This window comes from Rhineura floridana, chromosome 3, assembly GCF_030035675.1.
Source record: "Rhineura floridana isolate rRhiFlo1 chromosome 3, rRhiFlo1.hap2, whole genome shotgun sequence".
In the NCBI taxonomy this organism is placed as follows: Eukaryota; Metazoa; Chordata; class Lepidosauria; order Squamata; family Rhineuridae; genus Rhineura; species Rhineura floridana.
Genome location: NC_084482.1, coordinates 57,670,825 through 57,691,251, shown reverse-complemented (window position 1 = coordinate 57,691,251; position 20,427 = coordinate 57,670,825). Strand labels below are relative to the sequence as shown.

The 20,427-nt window shown below is 44.4% G+C and overlaps 1 protein-coding gene across 1 annotated transcript in view; it reads left to right on the top strand.

Annotated features, from left to right (window-relative positions):
- CACNA1G (calcium voltage-gated channel subunit alpha1 G) overlaps nt 1-20,427 on the top strand; it is a 270,527-nt gene that overhangs the window by 16,935 nt on the left and 233,165 nt on the right. The window contains exons 3-6 of the mRNA XM_061616021.1: nt 11,330-11,427; nt 15,079-15,238; nt 18,206-18,497; nt 18,930-19,022. Of these exons, the coding sequence (XP_061472005.1) occupies nt 11,330-11,427; nt 15,079-15,238; nt 18,206-18,497; nt 18,930-19,022 (643 nt within the window). The remainder of the gene's footprint in view (nt 1-11,329; nt 11,428-15,078; nt 15,239-18,205; nt 18,498-18,929; nt 19,023-20,427) is intronic.

The window sequence follows — 20,427 nt, the reverse complement described above, 5'->3', positions numbered from 1 at the left end:
CTGAAGATGTGTAGGGGGTCCAACCCGCATCACCGCCCCCCGGAGCCGTGAAACTCCGAGCGGATGAGGCACGTTGGCCCCAAAGGCGGCCCGTGTTCTGCCCCCCGGGCCGTATAGCCCTGAGCTGCAGGCCCCCGGACCGCCAATCGCCCCCAAAGGTGCCTAAAGGTGTCACCTAGCTGCCCTTTCCCTTTAAACCTTTTCCCGCACTTCTTTGCCACAAGTGACCGTTGACATATTGAAGCTAAAAACACACCAATCAGCCTATTAACCCCAAAGGCACCCGTGCTAACCCTTGACCCGTCCCCCCAACCACAGTGTGGAGTAGGCAAAAGAAACCTGCCAGCAAAGCGAGGCAGGCAGGCCAAAAATTCCTAGTCGGCCCCGTAGCGACCAAATGAATCACACTGCAGTAGAGGGAGGGTCGGGCGGGCGCCGCCAAAATTCAAAGGAGGGCGGGAGGCTGGTGGAGTGGCCTTAAATGGCCTTCAGCTGCCCCGCCTCCTTACTGTGCGTCACGACGGCGCGCTGGCGCGCCACGTGCGCACGCACACACCCTTGATGGCGGCCTGGCTTCGGCAGCAGCCGCAAACACGCCCCTTTTGCCCGGCAGGTACCGGGCACGGAACGGGATTGCGGCCTATTGCCGAAATAAAACACAAACACCATTCATTGGGTTAAATCATGGGCCACTTTATTAAACGGAATCAATTAGAATAATGAACCTGCAGAGGGGAAATCAAGTGCGGGAGCATTCTGATGATCCAGGCAAAGCCTGCTTGCAGCCATAGGGCGACTAAACCTTGCCTGAGCCTGGGGCTGCCCTATGCCAGACCCCAGCTCAAGCCACACCCTGAAGATGTGTAGGGGGTCCAACCCGCATCACCGCCCCCCGGAGCCGTGAAACTCCGAGCGGATGAGGCACGTTGGCCCCAAAGGCGGCCCGTGTTCTGCCCCCCGGGCCGTATAGCCCTGAGCTGCAGGCCCCCGGACCGCCAATCGCCCCCAAAGGTGCCTAAAGGTGTCACCTAGCTGCCCTTTCCCTTTAAACCTTTTCCCGCACTTCTTTGCCACAAAAGGGGGACAAGCCTCTGCTTAGTCTCCCTTTACCCCACACCCGATAAGAATCTCATGCAGACCCCTCTGCAGGTCCATCAGGAGGATGGCATCGTTGCCTCCCGAACTGCATGTCCAAGCATGTCTGCCACTGAGGGCCTTGCCCTCCATGTCCGACCACAGCAGACAACCCAAGGCTACCGAGGCCTCGACTGCATGTCCTCACATGCCTGCCACTGAGGGCCTTGCCCTCCATGTCTGACCACAGCAGACGACCCAAGGCTACCGTGGCCTCAACTGCATGTCCTCACATGCCTGCCACTGAGGGCCTTGCCCTCCATGTCTGACCACAGCAGACGACCCGAGGCTACCAAGGCCTCAGCTGCATGTCCTCACATGCCTGCCACTGAGGGCCTTGCCCTTCCTGTCTGACCATAGCAGACGACCAGAGGCTATTGTGGCCTCAACTGCATGTTCTCACATGTCTTGCCCTTCAGTAACCTTCTGCCCTGAACCCTGCTGGAACGACATGGGTAGGAGACCATTCCAGCGCATACTCTGTCAACCCAGTCACCAAACCATGGCCCACCATCAGAGGCCCAGCTGTGAACCAATGTGCGTTTGCGGCCCCAAGGCCAGCCTATGAGCTCATGCCATGGCTGCAGAGTAGACTGCGCATCTGCTCCATCCCCGTCCAGCAACCTGCCAAAAACAGAAACAATCGTGAACAGTTGGGTCCCAGACCTTCAGACTCGCCCCTGGGGTGAATGTATTCCATGCGCCCCCTACTTCCACCTCCTAGCGGCCTGCACCTGCATATACAAAAACCAAATAGACCGTCCCAGGTAGGCAATTCCACTGCCGGGTAGGCAACCCCAATTCCGGAGGGGCATGGCCCTCAAACCCCCATGGGTCCGCTCCCAGGCATCGCGACACTAGACCGAAACTTTATGAGGGAAGATCCCTCCCCCTGAATATCAGGCAGCCAGGCCTATAGCTTCCGGCCAAAAACACTATGTCGCCGTCATGGGGAAGTGTCCAGTCCAGGGGAGGGTAAAATAATGTGGAATGACTCTTGTACCCCTGGTCTGCCTGGAAACAAACCTTGGACCCCAGGATGGCTCGAAGGGAAGTCTGACCTGGCCCCAAACACCCCCACCCCCCATCCGGAAGGCTCCAAAATTAAGTGTGAGGGGTGCTACATGTAACCGCTGAGCTTTGAAGCATGATGGTCACAGGGCACCTCCCTGATCAACAATCCCTGGCGGGTCAGGTGAACATGGAGGGTGAGGATAAGGGGTATGGGGGTGTGCATGGGCCAGCTGGCCAGCACATGACATATCCCAAGACATGTGAATGGTCCTAAAGGCCCCCTGCAAGCCTACCTTGCGACACACTGGCAGACAAGCTTTACTCCTACCATCTGTGATGAATTCCAGGACGAGATTCCTAGGAATAGGCCACGCTTTGCATAGCCCCTGCCATCCCCCCAACTCCCAGGAGTCCCCTCCTGCCCTGACCATCTCTGACTCCCCTCCCCCATCTCCCAGTATGCGGTATGGGACTAGCAGAGTCGGTCCTTCCTCTAACTGGAACACCATTGACGCACTGCAGGAACGGAGGGGGCCACACCGCAGGTTGGCGCATAAGGCAGCCAAAACCCTGAACCTGTGGTGAGGCTGTGAAATCCCTGTTATGGCACTATAAACCCCACCACAGAAGGCCCCCAATACCTGAAGGGCAGAAAGCAAACACTTTCCCAGCCCCTGAAAACTTCAGGATCTTGATCTGCAACAATTCAAGCTTTTTCCAGGCAGCCTGCAGCCCTGGGTCCAAAAGTCGATTTTAATACCCTGGAAGGTGAACACTGGGGCAGGATCCTCCACTTTCCCAGCTGCCAAAAGAACTCCCCAGTTCATAGCTACGCTATAAACTGTGCCATCAAGCGCTAACATGCACCCAAAGTCTGCCCTACCCGAGAACTGGACATCATGAAAATAGTGCCCCACCGCTTCTGGGGCCTCTCGTCTCCTGGCTGTCCCTTCCCAGAAGGGGCTGAAGTGCTCCATGCAAGAATACAGCAGCCCATAGGTAATGCTCTGCTGCATAGTTGACCTAAAAGGCAAAACTCAGCAGCTCAAAATCCACCATGTGTAACAGCTGGCAACGCAGGCAGATTAGCTGCCACACTTGCCCATAAGGCATCTCTGCCACAGGTGCGCACTATATTGAATGAAGTGTAGTGCACTGTGCATAGACTATCTGGTATGAAGCCATCACTGACTGACCCCACTTGTATGACGGATGGTGAATCAGGTAGACTTTGCCCACTGCCACTTTGGGCACTATACAGGGGGGGCACTGAGAGAGCAGAGGTAGGGGATGATGGGAAGGGGCCAATAACCCTGCCCAACTGTGTGTCTTCATCAATTGTCCCCTGGACCAGTGCGTCCATAGGATCCGGAAAACTGCATAATAAAGAAAAACCACATCATAAAATGAGTCTCCCCATAACTGGGCAGTCTGCAAGCAAGGTCCATAGCCCTCGAGCGTAGCTGGGAAGGGACACTTTTCTCAAGCAGCCTCTGCTGGGGGCTGCTTCCCACTCCTTTGGGGGGCCCTGGCCCCACATATCCTTCTGGCTTGTTGTTGTGCCTTTAATAGCAGGTTCGTATTCAGCAGTTATTAGATGGCATGGAGTTAAGCAATGTCATCTTCTAATGTCTGCAGATCAGATGACTCTTAAAAGCACAGGACTAGAGGCCTGTAAAAAAGGTGGGCACCTTATCTACAGACCAGTTTGTAAACTAGCTAAAGAGACGATGCAAGCAAATGTGCAGCCTGCACGTGATTAATTCCATTATGTTTAAATAATTTACTCAGAGAAATATGAATTGGACCAATTCTATGCATACTTACTTATGAGAAAATCCCCGAGTGTATCGTTACTTCTTCCCCTGGAAGGGTGCATGTGATTGCACACATACAGCAGAATCCTATGTGTGTTTACTCAGAATACCACAGATTAAATGGGTCTTAGGACAGAGGTTTATGGGACTTAACTGATGGAAAGGTTCATATATTTTTACCTGGGTTTTGAAGAACGTATTTGGGGGGGGAGAAGCTTGACAGTGAAAAAAGGGGGGATGAGTTCCCTTTGCATTTGGAGTTGAAGTAGTTTTGGAGGTGAGGTTGCAGCACTAACTGGGGGTCCCTACTGGCTCCTGCAGCCTCCTTTCTGTCTCCAGCTGCCCCCCACCCTCATCAGAAAGCCTCTGCTCTTTGTAATTACATTGCATTGCTCCAATCCAAATGGCCGCTACGTTATGACAGAGCATCTTTCTAGGTTATTCTGCAAAAGAAGTGGCGGCCACAGGCAGAAGGGTGTGGGAGTGCAGGCAATTTTTTTTTGGGGGGGGGCTCTCATCTCAAGTTCTCCCTAATTGACTAACCCCTTCTCTGAACTTTCCTGGTTTGCAAAACAGTGAGGAAGTGGGATGGCCTTCTCAGTACATCCCTTAATAAAAGCATCCCCTCTCCAGCTGCCCCTGGAATGCCCCCAGTGTCAGATAGCCCACTACCTCTCTAGGTAATTGGTAACTGAAAAGTAACATTTAGTTTAAACTAAAAATACACTTCAGTATCAAGAAAAGGAGTCTATTCCTATTTTGCTTTCTGTAATGGGCAGGGGACCCCAATAGAAGTATCTCCTGGCCCTAACTGGAGGTTTGCCACCCATTACAGCATTGTGAGAGACATGTAGTGAGCAAGTGGCAATGTCAATTGCCACATAAGGTGTGGAACTGGACCTAAATACATAGGAGAGGAGAGAGACAGCTCTTCGTCTATGCATCATCCCTTTACCTGCTGCATTACTATGCTTAGAGAAACAGACAGGAGCTCTCCATGAATACTTGCCTCTATGTTCTGCACAGAAGCCTGCCTGCATAAATATTTTGTTTAGTTTAAATAGAAAATCCTTAAAATAACCTTTTCCCCTACTGTTCTTTTCAAATTATATTTAATCCATAAAAATGCTGACTGTAATTCACCTTCAGCTAAAGTAAACATTTCTCTCTGCATACTTAAAACACAGACACACATGCCCTGGGTTGCAAGACATATTTGGCCTTTTCAATCTCTCTTTTACTATCAGCATAGAATTAAATTTTAAACATTGTCTCTCCCCCTACTCCACATATTCCAGGTTTATGATAGAAAGTCTAGGGTACTATTTAACTAGAAGTAGGTTGTTGTGTTTCCCTTAATCCCAAACATTATTTCTATGATAAATGATGGAATCAGAAGGTGATAGTTTGAAGGAAAGAAACAGGAGAGAGCAGAAGAGCATCAAAGGTGCCCCCATAGCAGTGCAGTTTGTTTAGGCCTGACATGTTCTGAATAAAGATTCTTCCTCAGGGGTAACTGAAACTGAAACCGTAACTGGAAAGCCACCCGTGCCCCGCTGCGGCTGAAAGTCCTCACGCGTCTCGTCGCAGCCGCAAGGCCGGCCCATCAGAGGCCTCACCGCGGCTGAAAGTCCTCCCGTGCCTCGCCGCCGCTGGAAGTCCCCATGTGCCTCGTCGCAGCCGCGAGGCCGGCCCATCAAAGGCCTCGCCGTGGCCGGAAGGCCTCCCGAGCCTCGCCGCGGCCCCAAGGCCCCTCGCGTCCCGCTGCCGCCGCTGCCCCCGCTAGGCCGGCGCACCAAAGGGCCCGCCGCGGCCGGAAGGCTCCCCGCGGCGCGCAGCAGCCGCCGCCACAAGGCCTCCGCCGCCAAAATTCAAAGGAGGGCGGGAGGCTGGTGGAGTGGCCTTAAATGGCCTTCAGCTGCCCCGCCTCCTTACTGTGCGTCACGACGGCGCGCTGGCGCGCCACGTGCGCACGCACACACCCTTGATGGCGGCCTGGCTTCGGCAGCAGCCGCAAACACGCCCCTTTTGCCCAGCAGGTACCGGGCACGGAACGGGATTGTTACTCTGGAGAAGGTGCTAGGAGATTCTTTGTTGTGTGATATTTCAGATTTCCACAGTAAAAGCCCCTTACGAGAACCATATCCATGGGTGACTGTGCAGAATGTTGCATCTCTCCCAGTCAGCATCAAGATGGTTTCAGAGGCAACTCTAACCAGCAGCACCTGCCTTCTTGTAGAAAAACGGACTGCCCATTTTTCTTGCATTTCAATATCCTACAAAGAAACAAACAAGTCTGGGCCAAGTTCAGATTCTAGCCCAGTTTCCCCCCCTCCCCCCGTTTTATCATGGATAACCTACCTACCTGGAACTGTCTTCAGCTCGGAGAGCCATCTTGTGGCTGATTCATGTGGAGCAAGTAAACATAATTGCATACAACCTCTGCCACTTCCAAATTAGTCAGTGTGTATGCTACAAATGTGTATAGGATTTATACAGTAGGAGTCTCTTACTTTCCCAAACAGAATCCAAACTGTAGTTTGGCGAAGATACTATTTCTCATAGAAACCCCCTTAAAGGTGAGTCAACTTTCCTGTAAGACATGTTTTATGAGAAAATTTCTGAGATTTTTCTTTTGCATGTCACTTTACAGAATTTTCTGAAAATATTCTGCACCATTTTTTTTGTGGCAGCCGCTAATCCTTCTGGAGCAATGTTAGGTCCAGGGCATTGGAGAAGATGCAAAATGGTAGCCAGGCTGTCAACACAGTTGTTACTGTTGGCATTTGAAGCGGCAGCAAAAATAAAACCTATTGGAGAGGGGAATGAAAGAAGCTATGCCAGTGCTAATGGTGAACCTTGCCTCCAAGACACCTCAAATTTCTCTTCCTCTGGAGAAATTGGGAGAGATGTCCCTCCCCATCCCCAATTTCTCTGTCTGTAAATAGAGTGGAACACTTTGAGAGACCATTTGCACACAGCTCTAGACTTCCTAGCCCAGATTACCTGTACTGTAGACATGCCCCCTCAATGTGAAATATACCAGTGAAAAGATACTGTTCAAAACTGGTAAACCACATTTCTCAAGACAATGCGACGACTGAGAATTTTTACTGGGTGTGTGAGGGGGCATTCTACCTTCTTGTTAATTTGGTGGATTTTGTCAACCCTGCTTCATTCAGCAGGAATGCTTTCAGTCCACCATATACACATGTGAGGACCTTCTCCTGAGCCAACTGCCAGGGACATTTGCAGGAGTGTTCTCTGTTCTACCTATAGGGATTTGGTAGCTACTTTTCCACAATGTGAACATCTGATACTCCTCCAAGCTTTCACCTTCTTTTCACATTTTTTCCCTTGAGCAGTTATGCATATTCACAAGTTGTTCATAAACTTCCAGTCAGCACAAAATGAACTGCTCTGATTTGGGTTTTGTATGCAGCTTGAATGTTTCCAATCTCTTGGTGGTAGTAGCCTGGTTATTTTCTCTCTTCCTGATTCTCTCTCTCTTTTAGCTTTTTGTTTGTTTGCACATGGAAGTAGACTTTAAGTGTGATTCTGCTGCCTGGAGACTTACTGCACATGTGGTTTGATATTCCAGTACACCCCCCCAAAAAAAGTTTATGTAGGTGTGGAATGGGGTTTCCCATGCCATTAGGGTATCCCTTTTTATATCTTTGTGGATTGAGCTATCCATCTTCCTCCTCTTCCTCCTCATGCAATGATAATGCCCACAGCAGAGAAAGCAGACTGTGGGCCCTGAGCATAGGCAGGAGCTGTGTGACTCTTGTGTGATCCAGTGTCCACATCCAGCCCTCTCCCAGCAAACAGCAAGGTGTAAGTGCTAGGTCCTTGTCATGGGCAGGAGGGGCAGCCCTCCTACTAGGCAGACCAAGGCATCCACCTCAGGCAGCTGATTTGGAGTATCTTGAAAGAACAGCAAATAATTAGTTATCCAAAGAATTGTGGTGGTGGTGGTTTAATAATGTAACCATGATTAATAATTTATTTATTTTATTAATTAATAATTTGACCAGCCTTGGGTACTGTGGCTATGCATCTTGACTTGAGGGGGTGCTGATTGCTGCTGTGCCATGGCTAGCAAAATGTGGCTAGCCCTGCAGTGACACCTCTGTGGTTCTGACAGCGGGGCCAAGCTCCTGTGCTATTTCAGGAGTACAGCTTTTCTAGCATGGTGTTGTTTTGACTTATCATGTGTGTGTGTGTCCTTTTGCATCTCTTTGGGCTGTACCCAGTACTGCTTTTCTGCTTGCCCAACAGACTTCCCCTTGTGCAACTGAACTTCTCACACTTTTCCTCTTCCCTGCAGCCCCGCCCCCGGGAGGAGATTTGGAGGGGACATGGGGAAAGGAAAAGAGAAGTCCCATTGCATGAGTAGAACTATAGTCATGCAGCACTGGATGCAACCCTTTGTTTGTGTGTTAATCTGTTGTTTATTTGCACAGGACTTTTCATTTGCCATGGAGGCCTTTGGGATAGCCTGACAGTGACAACATCTATTTCTCACTGTAATAATTCAGACATCTCTTTTAATCTAGCAAATATGGTTCTGGCTGCAGAGGATCTTTTAAAAGATGACTGCAAAAGCACTGTATCCAAGCAGTTACCTTTAAGTAGAGGAATATGAGTCACATCCACACCATACATTTAAAGCACATTTAACACACATTACTATTCCCCAAAGGAACCTGGGAACTGTAATTTGTCAAGGGTGCTGGAAATTGTAGCTCTGTGGGGGTGGTTTAAATGTGGAATTTAAATGTGCCTTAAAATCTATGGTATGTATGTGACTGTGGTAAACCACATAATTACTTGGGTACATTCCATGAGGTAAAATGAAGGTTATACTGTGCAGCCATAGTTGTGTTTTGTTGTATATCACAGATGACCACTAATATTTTTTATCCCTAAATTCTGAGTGATTGGAATATTTCCTCTTGGGAACAATTCTGTGATAGGTAACTTCCAAGACCATCAGGTGAATGGGATGTCTGGAGGCACTCAGAGTTGGTTCATAGATGACCTGTTTCATACCTCTGTGTAGGAAAGATGAATCCACCATAATTTCCAAAGTGTGCAGCAAGTGTTTGTTTACTTTGCTACAAGTTTACAGATTGGCATTATCTTTTCTCCATAATCCCTTGGGGGTGGGGAAGCCAGTGACTGGCCAAGTGGTGTGTATTCTCACTTGCACATTAAAAAAGAAAGATTAACACCAACTTTTCTTTCTAATAGTAGTTTGTGTCCTTCAATAGGTTTTAAAAGGCTTCCTATTAAGTTTGCAAGACTTCAATAGACGTTACAGTGTGAGGCTGTCTAGAATGCACGCTGTGGGAGAGCTGAAGAACTCTGGGTTTGTTTGGTTTTTGTTGAAGCAGATTCTTGAAAAACTTAAATAAAGCTTTAATTTTTTTTAATCCACTGCTGTGCTTTTACAAAAAACAATCCAGAGCTCTTCATTGCTCCATAGACAACATTTTTGACAGCCTCACTTCCCGTTAAGACCATAAACCTAGAGATACATTATATATGCTATTATATAGCAATATCAGCACTGAAAAGCACAGAAACAGTGGCATGAGGTTTTGTTTGGGGGGGGCGCAATCAAACTTGAGGGGGTTTATTGACATTGCACTTTGACTGGGGGGGGGAACCTCCAAATCACTCCAAATTGCCACATTATACATACATTATACATACATAATTGTGACATCAGTGTACTTGGATCCTTACACAGTTGCATAGCCAAAATAAAGAGGACTTTGTCCTAAGGAGATTCCAATCTAAGATAGTGAACAAAATAACAGAGGGAGGGAGAGATAAGGATATGATAGAAGAACGTGGGAAAGTGCAATTACACATGCTCTGTTACCTTTGGGAATTAAGACTGAAGGGTGGGGATGGGGGAGAAATTCAATTCAGTTCGCATTTAAAGCCAAATTGATCAAATTCACACTTTCTGAAACAATATGAGAACTGAAACACAGCCATCCTTCAAAATTTGCACTTATCTGAATTTTGCAATGTGGTTGGAGATGTTTGGAGATGAACAATTGGAGAGGAACAACGTTTACAAAAATGTATATGTGCAAAAATGAAAAATGATAATACATGTAAACGTGAATATATTAGAGAAAATAAGATACAAAAATGCCTTGCATTAGGAGAACTTGTTTGCAAGAATGCATATATTAGTCAGAACTGCATACAAAATGTGTCCATTTGGAGAAAATTGCACTAAAATGCTGACGATTTTCATAAGGATTTTTTAAAAAACCACAAATTGCTGCGGAAATGTGAATTGAATTTCAGACTGGAAAAATGAGAAACTGAGAACCAAAATTGCCAGATCTTTCTATCCCTACTGAAGGGAAATGCCATGGCCATGTGGAATTAGTGGGTTTTCAGAAGGAAGAGAAAGTTGGTACATGTGCAGGAAAGGAATTCCGTCTGTAGGGTAGAGCAAGGAAGAACGGGTGGAGTGTTCAAGGGAGCAGGAGATTTTCAGTTGGCTGAAGGTAGTTGAGTAGGAGGAGATAGAGACATAATGAGAACAAAATACTACATAGAGACATAATGAGAACCAAGGGCTAAAAGGTGGTGGTGGGGTTTAAAGGTAAGGACAGGCATTTTGTGCTAGATACAAAGGGGATAGGAAGCCAATCAAAAGACCTGAAGAGGGATGACACATGATCTGAGCAATGAGAGTTTTTGGCAGTGGAGTTTTGGACAGAGGTACAAAGTGATGCATATTGACTGGTGGAAAAACTGCTGTCACACACGGCCATCAACGAGAGACTTGACTTGGTTATTCCCATGGGTACCTTTATGTGTGAAAATGATTCTGTGAGATGATTCATATTAGTACATAGAGCTTGCTTCAAACTGATCCCATAAACTTTGCTCTTGCACAGATTGTATTCCTCAGATCACCTTTGGTAAGGTCACGTGTCTTGAAGCCATGGTACAAATGCTGAAATCTTGACAGTGTGTTATTTTTATGTGACACGGACAAATTCCTCCATGGATGTCCTAATTCCTGAACAATAAAAATAATCATTGGAAACTTTTTCCTCTCAGAAACTTTATTACAAAGAAACAACCAAAATGCAGATGATAAGAGGGAAAAGAGGGTTTATAGAATAGTTTTCCCTCCGACATTTATTGATATGCAAATTAACCCATTATGAATTCCTCTAGGACCCTTCCTCCATGGGCAGAAATTCAGCTAGGGAATTTTTCTCCTGGCTCCATGTGTTGCTTGTTTGATTTCGGATGCTTCATCTAACTTTTTTTCCTGCAGAACACTGATGGGTTTCCTTTATTTGTTGCCCTTTTTGCAGCATGCTGGAATACTCTCTGGACTTGCAGAATGTCAGTTTCTCAGCTGTTCGGACTGTAAGGGTACTCCGGCCTTTGAGAGCCATTAACAGAGTTCCTAGTAAGTTGAATCTCTTTTCTCTCCCACCTTATTTTTCCTTCCCCTTGCTGCTAGCTCATTATTTCTGACAATCTGGAACTAGAAGAATAAGTGGGACACCTTATATCTTTTCAAAAATTCCATTTAATGCTCTCACCTACTTGTCTTGACCATGCTGACTGCTATTGTTTGTCATCCGCTCATATAGAACCTAACACCAGCTTGCTCTTTTTAATGAATAGTCCATCCATCTCAGCCATCTCCTCAAAAAGGAGCAAATAATTAATCAAACAGAATAGGACTGGGGAACCTATGGCCCTCCAGATGTTGATGGGCAACAGCTCACGTAATCCCTGTCCATTGCCCATTGTTGGCTGGGGCTGACGGAAGTTGGATTCCAATAACATCTGGAGGGCCACAGGTTCTTGACCCCTGTTGGAGAGTTTCATAAATAAACACCACCCCTTCCTAGGGCTGCCAGGTATCCTGTAGTTTAAGATAATTGCTCGTCTTTCAAACAGCAGAAGTATTTGGACCATATTGGATTCCACTCATTTCACAACCCCCTAGCTCCATGGCTTTGTGATCAGCCTATTGATCCCCTATGTATTTTGACCCGGATCTACATATTTAGCTATGCTATGACAGCTTTTTGTCTATCTCCAGCCAATGCTTTTGATGTGACCCATTTTACCTGGGTATGTCAGTGTGACACAAGGTTTCCTTGACCTTCCAGAAATAACAAGATGGACTACATAGCTTACTTTCCTCTTAGCTCTTTGGAGAAAGCAGAGAGAAGAGTGAAATAAAACAATTGTTTTAGGAAACTGAGTTAGAAGGGGAGTTGGACAACCCCCCCCCAGTTTTAAAAATTGCTGTACTACTCTTTATGCCTGTTACCAGGACTTTTTTCTAGATGGTGAGGATTTCAGTCCTAGTCCCAAGCAGGGAATTTCTTTACATTTTTCTTCTCAGAATGTCTGCACTATTATCTTACATGGCTATTTGCAAGCTGCCCAAAAGGTTAGGTACAAATATTAAATATAGTGCAATCACCTGACCGTGTACAAGATGCTGACTAATATATGCAACAGAGACTGTCCTACCTTCCTGTCAATTTCATTTGCTCTTAGTTTCTCATTTTTCCAGTCTTAATTTCAGTTTGCCACATTTCCTCATTACATCAGTTTGTGAATTTTTTGTTCATGAAGACATCAGCATTTTAGCCTGTATTTCTTCTAACATACACATTTTTGCAAGCAATTTTCCCTATTGCATTTTTGCATGTTATTTGCATGAATATATGTACTTTATGCATATTTTCCCCAGGTAAATCACTGAGAGGCTTTCTGTCAAGTAAGCAGTATATCAATTTTGTTAAATAAATACATAAAAACAAAATAATGTATGCATTTTGTACATATCTTGGTTGGGCACCTGCATCAGAAAATTCAGAGAAGTGTGACTTTTCAAGGATGGCTGTGGTTCGCTTTGCGTACTGTGTCAGAAAGTGTGAATTAGGTAGGTTCACCTTTAAAATACAAACTGAATTTATCCCTACCCATAAAGTGCCTAGTCCTGGAAAATGACACTTCTCAAGTTTTTGATACAATATATGCGTCTTGATTGTTTTGCTTTTGGACTCCTCTCTAACTTTGGGAGTCAAAAGTTGATCATGGTGGCTTGATGGCATACTACTGGTCAGATATCTTAGGAAATTATTGATTGCTCTTCTCTTATCCACATATTTTCCTGATGAGAGGTTGATTCTTGTTTTTTTTAAAACTTGAAGCAAAACTTAAAACATGATAACTTTGTGCTAGTCATATCAGTAGAAACATAGAACCTCAAAATCCCAAGGAGACTGGTCGCATTTGAACTTCAGTGGACCACAGTGTCCAAATAAAATTGAGGTCTCAATCCTGCCACTCTGTTTAGCACTATGCATGAGCACAAGGCTTTATAGTGCCGGGAAAAAAGACCCATCTTGTCAAATTAGCTGGTTACCTTGACAACATGAGATAATCAGACCTTGATCCATCTGTCAGAAGCCGGAAATTCCTAGGCTCTATTTGCTTTTCTAATCCTGTTAAATTAAACTTAATCTGGCAGGATGTTCCCTGTTGTTATTGTTGTTGCTTTTATCATTTTATGGCTCAAATATCTTGCTTATATTTTTTTCCTTCCTATCAAAGCTGATGGATGGCTGAATGTATCTGCCACTGTCTGTGGATGTAATTCACTTAATGTGTTTGCAAATCCTGGGTAATTTATCTTTCCTCCTCTGTAGCAAAGCTAGAACTGCACAGAAACATAAGGAAGCAAGGCAAGGAACAAGTTGAATCAATAATAAATGCAGGGACCAAATGCAAGTCATTTAGCAATAGGATGGAGGTAGCGGTAGTGGTGTATGTATATGTACGTGGAAGGCAGCTATTATTTTGTTATGGGATGGGAGGAAGCAAGTAGAAAAATAGGTGATCTGATGACATAACAATGAAGTAAGCCTTGCTGAGGCATAAAGGTAAAAGAAATGGCTTTAAAGGTTCCTTTAAATAAGATCAATATGAGCCATGTTGAGGATGAAAGAGACAAGAAAGAGAAGAGAGATGAACACAATATTACAGAGATGTCGGATGCAATCCATTTTTTGTGCAAATGTCAAATTAAGTCAACATCAATTTGTCTTTCTGTTACAGAACTGAATGTTCCTGACCTTGTGTGAATTAACTGCCTTGTACATTTGTGGAGAACAGATCTGAACTAATTAGGATGGGGAAGGAGATTTTAATATATATTATATAGAGAAAGAAGGGAGTAGGGAGGTTCTGTGTGTGCAAAGGGTGTGTGTGTGGAATGGCAAGGACATCAGGTAATCTGGGATTGCTAGATTTTGGGGCAGGAAATCCTTCATGGCAGACAGAAATTCACAGATGAATTTTTCCCAGCACAGAGATATTCAGTGAAGGAGAAACTTTCACAGACTAAAGGTTTTGCTAGTCAATACTGAAGGAACAGTGCTATCGCTAGGGAAAAAGGTAGCAACTGTAGTTCAGCTAACAAGGGAGAGGAGGGAGAGGTTCGGAAAGGGAAGCTGGCCAGTATATATACACATGTGCAGCCACACGTGAGGTGGTGGTGGTGGTGGTGGTGTGTGGAAGCCACTTCTCCATTGTGCTAAAATAATATATTAAACCAAATATTTGACATTTTGCTACCCTGTAATAGTAAAGCTGCCACCAAAGAGAGATTTTCTCATCCCACCTGGTAGTAGGGCTGGCCCCAGGTCTGCTTTACATGCAGTAGTGTCTGGTGTGGTAGAGCAGCACTGTGGAGCCACCCTCCCAATACCAATGTTACTACAGTTTACCTGGACAGGTGGTACCATTGGATGGAGTGTTCTAGTGCTGAAACTACAGACCACACTAACTGTGGTTTTCACTGTCACCATATTTGTGGGACCATGAAAGCATTTTCTGTGAGGTTAGATTAGGCGTTGAAGAATTAGATTCTTGGAGGGGGTGGATACCATTCTACCTGCAACATGGATTTTTGCATCAATATGAATGTGTGGTGGACAGTAGTTTGATCCCTTGCCTAGTTGGAAACACAGAGAACCAAACTCAGTGGGACTTCTCTCATTGAATTGCGGCTTTCCCTTTTCTCCCTCAGGTATGCGCATCCTGGTCACACTGCTTTTGGACACACTTCCCATGTTGGGGAATGTTCTCCTCCTCTGCTTTTTTGTCTTCTTCATCTTTGGTATTGTTGGAGTCCAGCTTTGGGCAGGGCTGCTCAGGAACCGTTGCTTCCTACCAGAAAACTTCACATTGTAAGTATGAATGAGGCATATTAAATGTTCTTAGGGTAATATTTGTGCATGTAAGTGAGGTGGGGGTGTCTTTGAATGAACATGCTAAATCCCCTGAGGACTACAGTGCTCAGCCCATGTATGTGTATTCTCTGCATGCCCACATGGCAAATGTGGAGCACCTCAGGCTTTGCACATGATGCACAGCCCATAGAAGAGGTAATGCGAACATGCAAAATCCTCTGCCCCATCACACTTTTCTTTTCATGTTGTACTCTTTTGTCACTGTTGACAAGTTTAACAAGTTAAGAAGGTATGGCATGCAGGGCAGCTTTCAAATAAAACAATAAAATGCAGAATAAACTGTGTAGTAAAACAACCATGGAAGCAAATCATGGCAGATAAAAGCAACATAAAACAGCACAGATAAAATGGAGAACTAAAAAGTCTGGGTATGTTCTGAAGGCACACAAGGCCACCACCTTGCTGAAGTTAATCAGTTCTGGACCTGGTCAACACCTGGATGGGTGGCTGTCTGAAAGCCCACATCCACATAGATGCCTCCTTGGATTCTAGAAGGAAGGCAGGATATACATGTAATAATATAAAATACTAAAATGCTAGTAGATGCCCTCAGTCAGGGGGCATGTGACCTTGAGCCAAATAAATGCATTTAAATTTCATGTAAAGATGTAATAAGCTGTATATTCATTATTGGTCAGAGAGAGGTGTAGGGCAAAAGTCAAGTAAATTACCTATCTGGGAGCCTGTGTCCACCCTTCTGCAGATGGTACAGAGGGGAAAGCTAAAGTAGCTGACCCCTTCCTGCTACACACAGATGCACACAAAATAAATCTCATAAAAATATAAGCAACTTACTGTTAAGAGTGTTGGTAGTAGATAACAAAATCTAAGCAGAGACTGTCTCATTGATTTATGATTGCATGTATTATGTCAGACATTCTTAATCTAGCTAATGTTCCCAAACAGTGTATGATGATGATGATACATTTACAATTATATATCTATTTGCATTGCACTCTAGAGTGTTCAAAGTTTCACCTTCATTGGCCCTGATCCAGAAAAAGTTAGCCACACTTCTGTCTCATTAATTTCAATGTTACATTTGGATGGCTAACCTACTCTGGATTGCCATGTTTATTTCACTGATGAACCTCAAAGCTGTTTTCGTTGCAAGTAAGGAGCGGGGGAGGGGAGCAAAATAGGGCATCTTGGTAACATTTAAACAGTCTATGCAGATTTGAACACAACACTCTGCTGATCATGCACAGGAAGCCAGGTATTAATAGGGGTGGGCATGTTGAGAACTTTCTCCTCTATTCCTCACTTGCATTTTTAAGTATCATTAAGGTAGATCAGAAATGGCCCTCAAAATAGAATCTAGGTGTGTGTGTGTGTGTGTGTTTTCCTGACTCTCAAGATTTTGGAATTCTCTCTCTCTCTCTCTCTCTCTCTCTCTCTCTCTCTCTCTCTCCCCCCCCCCTTAATCTTCTACTCTCTGCATCAAAGGGAGTTGAGATTTCATTAACATGGAAATTCCCTTTAAACTGGCAATAAATTAAAAGAATTGCTGATCAATTCTGGGTATATCTGAGTATTACTGGTCTGAGTTTAACTGACCCAGAATGCCAGGATTTTAACTAAGCTTTCAGTGGCATTAAAAACAATACAATCATTAGCCAGGATGCACTCCTCTTCAATATAGCTCCACAGGCTTTTTACAATGAGCCCAAGGAGTAGCATCAGGAAAGTAACCATCTACAAGAGCAGGGGGAAGCTAATTTCCAGCAAGTTAGTACACACTTCGCTTTCCATAACAGAGCAAATGTGTTGAAATTACTTCTCATCCCAGTAGCATCTTCCATGGGGGGTTCATTTCTAATGCCAGAAATACAAGTGGTGTCTGCCATGTGAAAGGAACTATTTACAAAGCAACAGCAGCATTTTTTCGAAGACACACTGAATGCCAGTAAGGTTTTTTCATCAACTTCTTCCAGTACTTTCTGAATATAATTATTCATATAAATACATTTTAAAATGTGCATTGACAATATTGAGAGGGGGATGATTGCTGGATCAAATTAAAACCAGTCCTGCGCTTAACCTAATCCTGGTGTGTGTGGGGTGGTGGTGGTGGTATTAACTAAATGACAAAATTAGACAAGGCACATAAATAAAGTAATTATTTTTAACAGCAGCACTAGTTTTAAAAGTGCAAGTTGTTGAGCCAATAGCCACACAAGGTTCTTAAGTGTAAAATCTTTATAATCAGGCTTCATTAGGATAGGAGCCCTTCTTTTCCCACTTTTGCTGCTGGGATGGCAAGGAATGTTCATGTAAATTCCAACTAATGTTCATTCTGAGCAGTTAAGGCTGGATTACTAAGGGCCATGGCTTTTGGCATCTTTTCTCTCTTACTCAAATCCTCAAAAAAAGCTGCAACTCAGCAGATCTTTTTTGGATTCTGATTTCCCTCAAATAAATTTAGTTGTTGTATGCAACCCGCTAGGACATAATAATTGCTGTACTGAGGTCAATAAATTTGGCCCATCCAGCCCAGTATTCTGTCTCTGATAACCGCTCAGCAGCTCAGATTAAATCATTCAAGACAGACCCGTTTTGGAGTGATATATGTTAACTGCCATTCATTATGAACTTCAAAATATTAGCAGTTTGAAGACATCTGAAAAATGAAATTGCACTCCTAGACAATCAAAATGCCCCCATCCTCAATTAATATATCTAATTGCTTTTTCTGAACCCAATTATCCTATTGGCCCTTGTAACGTCTCAGGGCCATGAGTTCCACAGGTTATCCTGTTAACTGCACAAATGAGTACTTTCCTCTTACATGGTTTCAATCTGTTGCCTGCTATTTCCTAGTTTCTTGTTGTATAGAAATGTATTTGTTTCCTCCATTCCCTGTGATCTTGAATATATAACCTGCCCTTGTCTGCTCCATTTAAGCCCATACACAGTTGAGTTGGAACCCTACTACCAGACGGAGAATGAAGATGAAAGCCCCTTCATCTGCTCTCAGCCTCGAGAGAATGGAATGCGTTACTGCCGCAGCATCCCAACACGGAGGGAAGAAGGTCTGGAATGCACCCTGGACTATTATTCCTATAATGACACCACTAACACCTCTTGTGTCAACTGGAACCAGTATTACACAAACTGTTCTGCTGGGGAGCACAACCCTTTCAAAGGAGCAATCAATTTTGATAACATTGGATATGCATGGATTGCAATATTTCAGGTGAACAAAGTGACTTACCCAACTCCAACATTGCTCTGCCAACAAGCTATCCTTCAGTAATAGGAAAAGCTAGGTCAACATCTATTCTTGTCCCAAAGTAACTTATTTTTGATATGTGAGGAATCATCGCATAATTCAGTGGTTGAGAATCACCACTTGCTATTGTTGCCCTTCAGACCTATTAAACATGAGGTGGATCAGTGCCACACTTGTTTTTTTGCCCATCATTGATTGTTGGGGTTGTATCAATTTTTTAAATAACTTCTTAGCCTTTGGTATTAATAGATCTGACAGCTTGCCTAGAATGAACAATCGCATTGGTGTATCTTCTTGGGTGTCCACAGATACATGCACATGTTTCCTGTTCTTGAGAGTCCTGCATCCACTGAGATCAGCTGACGGATTACTCTCTTTTCTTTTGCCTTATGACAGGTCATCACTCTGGAGGGCTGGGTAGATATTATGTACTTCGTCATGGATGCCCATTCCTTCTACAACTTCATCTATTTCATTCTCCTGATCATTGTAAGTTATCTTTCAAGTCTTTTCGGTGACCAGCAGCATTATGCTCAGGGGTCATATGAGAAAGAAACTTGGTGGAGTTGGACAGAGGAGGCAAAGAGAGCTATACATGGAGCCTGAGAGGGATGGTAGCCCATTAGCAAAGGTTATAGCCCACAACTCCTCTGTGTGTCTCTTTTGTGTGTACAAGAGAGACATGTGGCATTTAGGAACTTGTTATACTCACAGGTACAACTTGTCCTGGTAACTTTTTCAGCATTGCTGTTCAGACTCATGCTCTCTGTTTAATTTTTTAAAAAACAAAACACAGTTCTGACAAATATTTGTATTCTGATGAATATAGAAATGAATCTCTTGGTGGCAGGGCACTACTCAATACATATGTATGGCATTAGATTATCCTCAAGCTTGACCTACAATAACAGTGAAGATCGCTTGATCTCCTTTTGGCTCATATGTCAAAAAGGCCAGTTGACAAGGGAAAATTCTGCTGAGGCCTTAGGATAAGCCCTAGATTTTTCTTATAAATATGCATAGCTAAACCACCTAAATTTACCCTCTCTTTCCCCTAACCCGAATTTTTATGTCAAGATTATATAAAGCAAGGATAGGGAATCTGTGGCCCTTTAGATGTTGTTGAACTCCAACTCTCATCTGCCCCAGCCACCATGGCCACTGGTCAGGGTGATGGGAGTTGTCCAATGACATTTGAAGTGCCACAGAGACGTCATCCCTGATATAAAGCATGTATATGGAAAAGAAGGGACAATGCTATGACAAATACCATTCAGGAAGACTGGAATGTAACAGCAATATTTTTCTTATAAGGGAAGGAGGAAGATTTTGAACCGTAGGTATTTGGCTATGTAGAATCTATAGGATGACAGAATGTTAAGGAGGCTATCTGATTGAAGTGGTAATGAAAGTCTACGGTTAGTAAGAAGGAAATAATAAAAGGCAGTGAGGCATGAGGTGTTTGCTGATTTGGAGCATAGCATACACATGGCATTCTGCTCCAAAAGGCATTTTGCAGCATTTTAGGTTGGCATAAACACTATTTATGTGATTCAGCCAAAGTTAAGTACTTTTGTCATATGATTTCAGTGATATGAGTTAGCAAGGACTTAACTCATGTTGAAATCAGTGGAACAGAAAAGTGCTTAACTTTAATTGGGCAGTGGCCTACATAAACAGATCCATCAATTGTATTACAGGTGATAGCCTACACAGTAATGCCATTTAGATGTTTATTAACCCTGGAACAATTTGTTCCAGTTTGATCAAGAACAGAGTGACTTGGTCTTAGGCGCTGCCAACATACTAGAGGTGTGTTTCTTTGGATTCTTTGGAGGTCCATCTGGGCTGAAAGGTGGGGTGAAAATACCTACCTACAATACGCTTCTTCTCA